This window comes from Drosophila melanogaster, chromosome 3R (assembly GCF_000001215.4).
Source record: "Drosophila melanogaster chromosome 3R".
In the NCBI taxonomy this organism is placed as follows: Eukaryota; Metazoa; Arthropoda; class Insecta; order Diptera; family Drosophilidae; genus Drosophila; species Drosophila melanogaster.
The window spans coordinates 21,846,984-21,856,474 of NT_033777.3; the positions used below are offsets into that span (position 1 = coordinate 21,846,984).

Sequence of the window (9,491 nt, forward strand, 5' to 3'; positions counted from 1 at the left end):
TTATATTATATTTATTTATTAAAATAATGATAATGATGATCACATTGGCAACCGAAAAAGATGACAATCATCATTAGCTCGCGATCACTTCCAAATCGCATAACTTTTAAAACAATCTTTGCATTGACAATGACAAGTGAGAGTGAAATTTCTCACCACTGAGCTGTCAGAAGGATGAAGCTAGAGTTGTTCCCTTGCGGTCTTGCAATCTTCTTCAATTTACCTATGAACTCGCCTGGTCTTGAAAAGTTTCATTTGGTTCCTTGAATAGGTTATTAAGCCTCTCATTCAAGCAAGGGTCTCGACATCTCAATAACAAGGCAACACGTTTCCATTTTAAGATCACGTTTCAGAGATCTACGAGTACTTATGTATTAGGCTGCCCCCCCACATCCCAAGACCAAGTTGGCCAGCTCATCTCACACTTTTGCTTTTGATTCACACGCTCACGATCCGTGGCGATGGGATGAGATCCTGGCTCTAAGCTCGCTCCTCCACAAGCCAATGTAAATGACGCCCCCATTTTATGCTGTACGTGATCTTCCCCTACCGTATCTGCTGCGCAACATCTTCGCTGTCCTATCCGAAAACTGGGAACGATTACAGCGCGCATCTGAGAGATCTTTCGAGTCTGTCAAGCAGAGGGAATCCCCCTCGAGTGGCCCCCACCCACGCTTCCCCTCTGTGTTTTCGCCTTTGTCTGGCATTTGAAAAGAATTTTCACGTTGTATGATTTATATTTTCCCCTCATCTTCTTTATTTTCTGTTCGCTTTGGTCTCTTTTTTTCATTTTTTTTTTTTTTTTTTTTGAGGGCAATTACAGTAACAACGCTTGGGCACGTACATTTTCCGGCATTGTACGAAAATTGTGGGAACAATCAACGAAATAAACAAAAGTGCTTTGCATGTCGTTGATTTGCCCAGCAAATTGCTCGAACTTGGCCATCTGAAATTGCTATGGCAACAGCAGCATCAACAGCAGTCGCAAAACAGGGCTATCTTATCAGGTCGAAGACGGGAATACCTTAAATAACTGAGATCAATCTCCTAAATTCGAAATAAATGTTACGATTATTTAATATATGTATGTAAGTATTCAACGTAGTAACACATTCTACTTATAACAAACGTAGGATCACAGGACAACGATTATGTATATATGTATATGCTATATTGTAGGATGACTTTTTCATTGAATTGTTGAATCGATATGTAACTGAGATCTCCATATACATAGATATGTAGACTTTAGAAAGTTCTATTATTTAATGTAGACGATATAGATAAAGCGAATCTACAGACATCAGATAACCAATAATTCCTTTAAATGGAAGTGTATAACCAATGATCCGAGTCGAGTGGGGCCAAGGAGAAGATGCGAAGCCACAAGTTGGTCAGGAGATTAGAGCATTGGCCGATGGAGTCAGCTCCACTGTGCTCCTCATTTTTTTTTGCCTTTGCTGACCTCACGTCATGCGGGATTGGCGAGGGGGAGCGAGATGGCACTAGGGAGTAGGGGCACTCACTTCAGGGCTGATTGATTTCAATTTCATACACATGCATACACATAGATACATACATATGTACATATGTACTAACAGGCTGTCAGATGGCCTTGGCTCGCTTTTCACGCTTTTCCTCCAGACATTGCACCCCACTCGAATGCAGCCACTGACATTAATGGTGATTAATGCGAACGGAATGCAATTAAATTCCGCCGTTTGGTCGTGCCATAAATTATTGTGATTTCGCACTGTACAAAAACCAAATGAAATGTGAATTCAAAGAAGAAATAGAGATATGTACAATTCTTACGACAATATACGAAAACCCTGTATTTGGTTATTCATTTTGGTTCAACTATACCGTTATGGCAGAAAGAGATGGCAAGCTCAAATCGACGTCATAAATTTTGCTTTGCAGCTTTGAATTTATTGCGTGGCGAATGCACAAAAAACGCGAATTGCGGCCAACGCGAGAGTACAAACACCTTTAGCTCTCTCTTTCCCGCACACACACTCGTAGTACACAATGGCGGGCAAATTAATAGGGCCTAAGGACTTAAAAAACCAATTTAAAAGCTTACGAACGAAAAATTTGTGGTACTCTTCAGAATCTTTTTAGTTTTAAATACGAACGCTTAGTGACTATATTTCGTGATAATTTCTCATTATAAACGTGTGCTTCCGCTGAGTGCATTCAATTTATGTTGATTGCGGAGATTTATCACTATTGATATAAAAAATAAACCTTAAAGCTATACTTCTCTTGCAAATTGAAAAAAAAAGAATTTGGGTTGGAAAATTTTAAATTTATATCGACGCTGTTTATTAATATCACCTTGTGTGCTATTACTGTATCCGGGATTGTACGCCTGAGCTCTGTTGCGTTACGTGAATGCGAGTGCGTGTGTGTGTGTGTGTGTGATTGCAATGCGAGTGCAGAGCCATTAAAATCTTGAAATTGCATGCTAATAACCGTACCAGACCGCTAGTTAAGTGGGCAAATATGTTGTACATGCTTGTTACTAAATGCAGGCCATGTAATTTTCCATTCTGCCAGCAGTGCCATTATTATAGAATATTGTATTCTTGATTCGCTCAAGAGAGCAGTGCCAAATGCTTGAAATGGCAAAGATTGCAACAACTGGCTAGTAACTAAAACTAATGTGTCGGTTTTGTGAAGAATGTGTATGTATGTACATATGTCTGTAACTAGTGCTATACCTAACCAACTAACTAATTTGAAATTTTAGCATCTATTGTATTTGCTATGCTCTTGCTTAAGATGTAATATGTAGTTGTTTTTTTAGGCTCTAAGACATCAACAAATTGTTTTCTGTAAATCCACATCCGTTTGATTAGGAGGATGAATATGGGGTAAATGCGAACGGTGGCCAGCATCAATCATCATCAAACGCCCAACGATCGTTTCGCTCGCCGGAAGTCGCAGCCAATCTAATGTTAAGTGCCCACTCCACTCCACAGCTACACATTGTAGATACAACAATCACTAGTACGACGAATAGCACACAAATAACGACTAGAAAGCATTTTCCGAAATGTCCGCCGCGGGCGATATGCACATGTGTGCGCCCATTGAGAGACCGACGAGTGCCCACAGTGAAGTCTCTCAAATTGCTGCGGATGATTAGCGATGAAAGCGAACATGGGAAAGCACACTAATTGGAATGGGTCTTCCACTTCCTTTCCGATCCACTTCACTTTCTGAACGCATACCAAACCTCTGCATCGAATGTAATTAGAACAGTGCGGACTCGGCCAAAAAAAAAAACGTTATCATACATACTCGTAGCTTAGATAAATAGCCATCATATGGTTGCACTTCAAAATGATGAAGATATTTACCAGTTCTATAAATGCGGAGTCATCATGCCGTCTAGGGTAACGTTAGGCGCCACTTCTGCTACGAAAATTCCTTTATTATCGAGGGTTCACTGTGCGGGAGCGGCCCTTGTCTAATGGAGAAACTGTTGCATCCGCAGCTCGAGGCTCGAATGCTGACTCATTCCATCCATTTATGAATCTTTCCATCTTTCTCCGCTTTTCTTTACGGTTGAGAATTATCACGCCATCTCGGCCCAAAAGGCACCCCCTCTCCACAACAAAGCCAATGTAGGCAAATAAAAAGCTTTTAAATGTTTTTTTTTTTGTTTTACATTTGTATTTTTAAGAGTTTTTTTTTGTTTTGGTTTTTTTCTGCTACTCTCCGCTTGAGAGTTACAGTAGAATAGTTTTTTTTTTTCATCTTGCTTTCGTACAAAGTTTTTAAGGAAATATGCACAGTATTTGTTGTTGTGGTTTTTCGCATTTAGCTGCTTGGAGTTTGGTTACACTCCGTACAATATACACAGTTTGGTTGTTCAAAATAGAATTTCGAAAATGGGGGGGTCTCTTAAAGGGGAAATAATTTTGCCATAGATACGAAGTTTTTATACATAGACAGTACATACAATTTAAAATGTCACATCGATAATGTACATACAATAAATATGAGTACAGTGTGTGTGTGTGCGTGTGTGTAAAAGTGTGCGTGGGTGGTGTGTGAATGAGAGGGGCGAGGGTGTGTGTGTGTGTTTGTTTGTGGGCTAAGAAGAATTTTTAAATAATTTCAATTATAATTACATTTAGATAAACAAAATAATAAAATTGTTTTTAATAATTGAGATCATGACACAAAGTAAATTGTAAATACTTTTGGCACACGCGTGCATCTGGACCCGAAAACACGCTGAGAACGCTTGAATTGGTTTGGGTTGGGGTTTAGTCTATATATAGTGGATGCATGGCGCTGTCGATCGCTTGTCTAACATTAGCACATATCCATTAACTTAATAATTTCCATTATAAGACCGATATCGCAATGCATCCGGATATATTACTATTATTAATTATTAATCATATATTTTTTTTGCCTGTTTTTGGCCGTGCACGCGCGCCGATCTTTTCTGGGGTTGCTTTTGTTGTTGTTTCTGGTTGGCTTTTATCCATTCACTTAATCATTTGTTATGCAACAACATTTTTGGACCGTCAAGTCTTGGTTTAAAACAAACGTACAATCCATACACAAAAGTATCTGTGTATGGCGGGGGTACAAAAAAATAAACAAATTATTTTAGAAATTAAAATTACATTTACAATTAATATCATATATTGCAATTATTGCTCCGCCAGGGGCTATTTGTCATCGTCATTCTGATCCAAAGTTACTGCTTCTGATCTGCCAATTCGCTAGTACCATTATCCACAATCTTATTATTAATATTCATGTTGCTGTTGTTGTTGCTGCTGCTGCTGTTGTTGTTGTTGTTGTAACCATTCTTGACGTTGGGTTTCGAAATACCATTCACGGTCTTGCGAACATTGTACATGCCTGAAGAGATAAGAAAAAAAGGGGGTAAACGTTTAGTATTTGGCATTGTAAAATAGCTAAATAAAATACTGTGACTAATCAGGCTGCAAAAGGGAAATGGGAAAGTAAAATTAAAAGTGCAAGCGTCATTACTACTGCATACGTGTCAGTGGGTGTTTCGCTTTTTCTTCTTTCTTATCGCCCTGGAATTATGCACACTTGTGCAAGTGTACAGTAAAGTAAACCTATACCTGATCATCGTTGGCCGATATACTAAATGTCATGGCCACAGCGATAAGTGCTAATGGCAGAATGCAGTCGTCTGGAGTGTATTAAGTTCAGTCGATCGTCTTCGACTTGCATTATGAATCCATGTGAGATTGTTTCATGACGTCAAAGTAAAATGTGTATCTTTAAGCAATCTAAGCATCTAAAAATAAACAAATCCTGCAATGATCATTTTTTACTACTCAAATATATATTTATTATTTGAGTACTAAAAAAAATGTCACAAAGAATGTCATTTCAAATTTCAGAAATTCCTCTTTGAAAGCTAAATGTCAGTTTCAGTTAGAGAGCTGCGACTGTACTTCTATCAAACCTCTATCGCTTGGCAGCTGCGGTTGCCTCATCACGTAAACCGCTAGAGCTTACACGATCGCACAAAGACGCTCACCAAACCGCAGACACTGCGCAGTGACCTAAAAGCTGGAAAGCTGAACAACAGCAAAAACATGAAGGCCCCAAGTCTAGCTTACATAACCGAATACTTAAACACACTCGCAAAGTAATTTGTCTATTATAATTAAAAAATCATGTAGGTGCTTCATTTAGAATTATAGAACTATGAATTCCAACGAAAGTATCTTGCTATTACGAAGCAAACTTATCATTTCGAAGTCAAGATAAATACATACAGTTAAGATTCTATGCCAAATGTATCCATTAAAGTGGAACGAAAAGCGCAACAAGTGAAATAAGCCTACTTTCTGGACGATACAAACGTGTTCCTTAAACTCGAAGCCCCCCGAGAAAGAGAATGGAAATGGCTGGCAGCCAAAGAGTCGCGCTGCTTCTGGCGATATAATCAAATGTACAGTTATAGAAAATTATAAGCCAGCGACAAAGAACGTCAAGCGAAACAGAGGAGAAGAAGCAGAAAGGAAGGAAAAACGGCAAAGCGATCAAGTCCATTGTAAAAAGCAGGTGTTGAGAAAGAGAAAGGGGGAGTGTGAGGGCGGTAGTGCGTTTACCGTTATCATTATAAGCACGAAGCTCCAACTAGCTCTGTCTCGCTCCATCTTGCACAACAAAAAAAAAACGCGTTTTGTTTACGAAATGTGTGTAGAGAGAGAGGCGGCGATGAAAACAAAGAACTCACATTATAAATATTTATGTGGGAGCCCAAAAGAGAGTTTCTGAATGCATAATTAGAAAACATAAATTTAGGGGAATATCACACACATTTTTGGGGCGTGGCGAAGAAGGCCAAGCAAAACATAATCACGAAAGTCAAATAGACCGCTTAGAAAACTTAATTTACGTGGTAAAAAATCCACACATGCAAATGATAATGAAGATGCTGTAAATTGTTAGTAAAAATATGCAAAATACCGTAATATGAATTATCATATCATAGGAATATGTATGCATTTCCTATAGCGCGCCAACTGGGTGGTAAAAGTACAGTGGTGATCAAAACATAGCAAAAAAGAATATAAACAAGATAGGAATAAAGGCCGAGATAACAGAACTTTTGTCTAATTGATTTGTTTTTGTTCGCTTCGCTTTTCGACCCGTTTTTGGACCTGCCACACAGTACAACAAAACACAACATTTGGCGCTGCTGTACTTACGCGAATTGCGTTCGTTGGTGTGTGTGACCTTCACGACGAGTTTTTGAAAAACATCATCAACGTGCGTGCGTAGTTACTACTACGCATAATAACGCACACACACTCGCACACGCAGAAAGCTTATCAGCGAAGACGACTAAAAATAAACACGAAAATAATAAGTTCGCGCCAAAAACCAGCAGACAAACAGAGAGAGAGAGAGAGAGAGAGAGCGACGACTCTGACTCTCTCGTCTTTCTTTGATAATGCATAAGTGTGCGTGCGTTTGTGTGGAAGTGGGATGACGTCGTCGTATAAGAGCTGTGGTTTTCCTCTGGTTGAGATTGCGTTTGTCGTTGTGGGTGCGGCCTTTTCAACTAACTAACACAACTACAGTGAACTCATGTACAGTCGCAGGTCTGTGTAGCTCATTTTTTGTTTTTTTATTTATTTTTTTTTTCTGTGTCGAAACTGCAGCAGGAATAAAAACAACAATCAAGAAAACCAGAAGGCGTTGATTTAAATTTAATTGAGGCCTCTCAATTAATTGCCTTTGCATTTTACTCATCTCATATTCACTTTTCAGCTGCAATCTCTTTTCGCAAAATATGGAAAGATTTTTGGCGCGCGATTGTTATTCAACAGTTTTTATTTTTTGTTTAGCTTTTTCGCTTTGACACACTGCCAAACCAAAGACAAACTGGAGACCAGCTCTCTTTCTTCCCAGCTCTCCCTCTCTCACTGAATGCCACGCTATCGGCGGAATATCAGCGTAAAGTAAAGCAATAATAATAAGCCAAAAATTAAAGGTACAGTCGAACGTCCATAAGTGATGCTTAATATAAACAAACTGGTAAGTTTTTTTTAATAGCGTTCATCTTAAATCTATTATTAGATAACAATGGACTGCATTAATAGTCCCTTGTCTTGTTGCTAAAACTTAAGGCAATAGTCGTAGAAACTTGTACTGAATCTTTAAAATTTCATAATACAATGATTTTGAATACATTTATTATTTCAAATTATTTGAAATTAGAGAAATTTATTCGAATTCGATTAAGCAATGGGGCCAAACAATAATACTTTTTTGAGTTTTCTGTTATTCATCAGATATGTAAATGTATCCCAATTCACTTTCGAGTAACCAAAGAGATAAATCCCTACGCACGTGAATGAACGAACAAAGAATCGGAAAAACTAGCCAAAATAAAGAGAATAAAAACTGGTAGGAAAGAAGTGACAATAAGAATCGACGCAGAAGGGGAAAAACGAAATTAGGAAAATCAGAAAATAAGGGTGGTTTTTTTTTTCAACTAAGGGGAGGAATTTTATAAGGGTGACGACTGTGGCAAAGGACGAGCACAAAGCAGAGACTGCAAGAGGAAGGAACAACGGAAAATGCAACTAAAATCAGGTGTCTGCTTATTGGATCATCTATATAAGAAGTACATGGGATCTTAGTAAATAGAACATACGTACAAAAACCGAGGAAATGTATGAGATAATTCGAAGGAGACTTTTTTAATTTTAGAGATTTCACTATATTCTGATTCTGCTCTGATTCTTTGGGAAAATTTAACAATAACTTGAAAGTATATTAAACTTAATAACTTGGAACCAAAGAGTAATCATTATTCGTATATTTTGAGCAAGCACCCAGCGTTTCAGGTGAAACAAAAACATGCAAATCATGGAAAAAAAAAACCTACCTTTGAGGCCTTGTGGCTGCCTCGCATATGGCTTTTGGCCATGTCGCGTGCAGTTGGCCAAATCCGCACTGCCGTTGCTTTTTTTGCGATCGCTTTCCGGGCATTTCTGAAGGATCAGCTTTGCGCTGGCGGAGATCTGGGCGGGAGTCAGGGCCATGCCCCTCGGCGCTTGGCTGACTGCCTTTGGATTGCACTCATCGGCATCGGTGCTGGATATCGTCCTTGAGGTCGGATACCGCATTCCGCGCAGGACCTGACAATGGGCATCCGTATCAGCATCCGCATCCGTATTCGCATCCGCATCCCGATTAGATTCCAGCTGGATGTCATATCCGTAGCGTTCCTTAACGTATAATCTCTGCGTGTGCTGCTCCTGGGCCAACAGCTGATCGATATTCGAGTCCCCGGGAGCGTTATTGAATAGGTTCCGACAGATTCTCTTCTTCTCCGATGCGCTGGGCGGTGGGCGTGGCACGGGGGCGGCGAGAAATGGGCCCAGGGCCATTGGCGGACACAACATGGCTATGGTTTTGTATAACTTGTTTTCTTTGTTTAAACTTTAGGTATTTTTGCACTTTTTGGTTTATTGCTTTTGAAGTATTCTCGCTTTGTTTCTTCTTTCCGCTTTCACTTGAACTTTCACAGCGATCACTGCGCGAAACTCACGTACGCATTTTAGGCATTGCAATTGCAGTTTAAATCGGTTTTCTATCGCTGGCGAATTTGTTGTATGCGTTTCTTTTTCTGTATCGTAGAGAGCTAGCTGAACTTTACGACTTTCACGCGAGCCAAAGAGAGCGAAAAGAACGCAGCTGGAGCAAACGCAAGCGACCGAATTGGTGGAGAGTCAAAGACTGAATCGCGCAGAGACCAGGGATTCAGCAAGTTATATAGCTTATATGGCGCAGTGTGACCAGTTGCTCCCGCATCGATAACGCTTTACTTTCGCTTTTGGCCCGCCGAAACGGTCACTCTGCGCTCTTTCGTGACTCTCTTCAGCATTTTTACGCTCTCTTACATTTGGGTATCATTAACATTAGGGTGAAATGCACAGAAAAACATACTTGAAAGTGAT

General features: G+C 39.5%; 1 protein-coding gene across 1 annotated transcript; it reads right to left on the reverse strand.

The window, feature by feature from the left end:
- Positions 1-3,710: 3,710 nt before the first annotated feature.
- On the reverse strand, positions 3,711-9,283 carry glec (gliolectin). The gene is made up of 2 exons (NM_079719.3): positions 8,417-9,283; positions 3,711-4,893 (listed from the first exon to the last, which is right to left on the reverse strand). The coding sequence occupies exons 1-2, from the start codon at positions 8,934-8,936 to the stop codon at positions 4,727-4,729; spliced, it is 687 nt and encodes a 228-aa protein (NP_524443.2). The 5' UTR covers positions 8,937-9,283; the 3' UTR covers positions 3,711-4,726.
- Positions 9,284-9,491: the final 208 nt, after the last annotated feature.

What these genes read in the sequence shown, in the direction of transcription:
- glec (NM_079719.3), bottom strand. Translation starts at nt 8,936, where the DNA reads ATGTTGTGTCCGCCAATGGCCCTGGGCCCATTTCTCGCCGCCCCCGTG. An exon ending in GCAGCCACAAGGCCTCAAAG is followed by an intron (nt 4,894 to 8,416) that starts GTAGGTTTTTTT and finishes TTATCTCTTCAG; the next exon opens with GCATGTACAATGTTCGCAAG.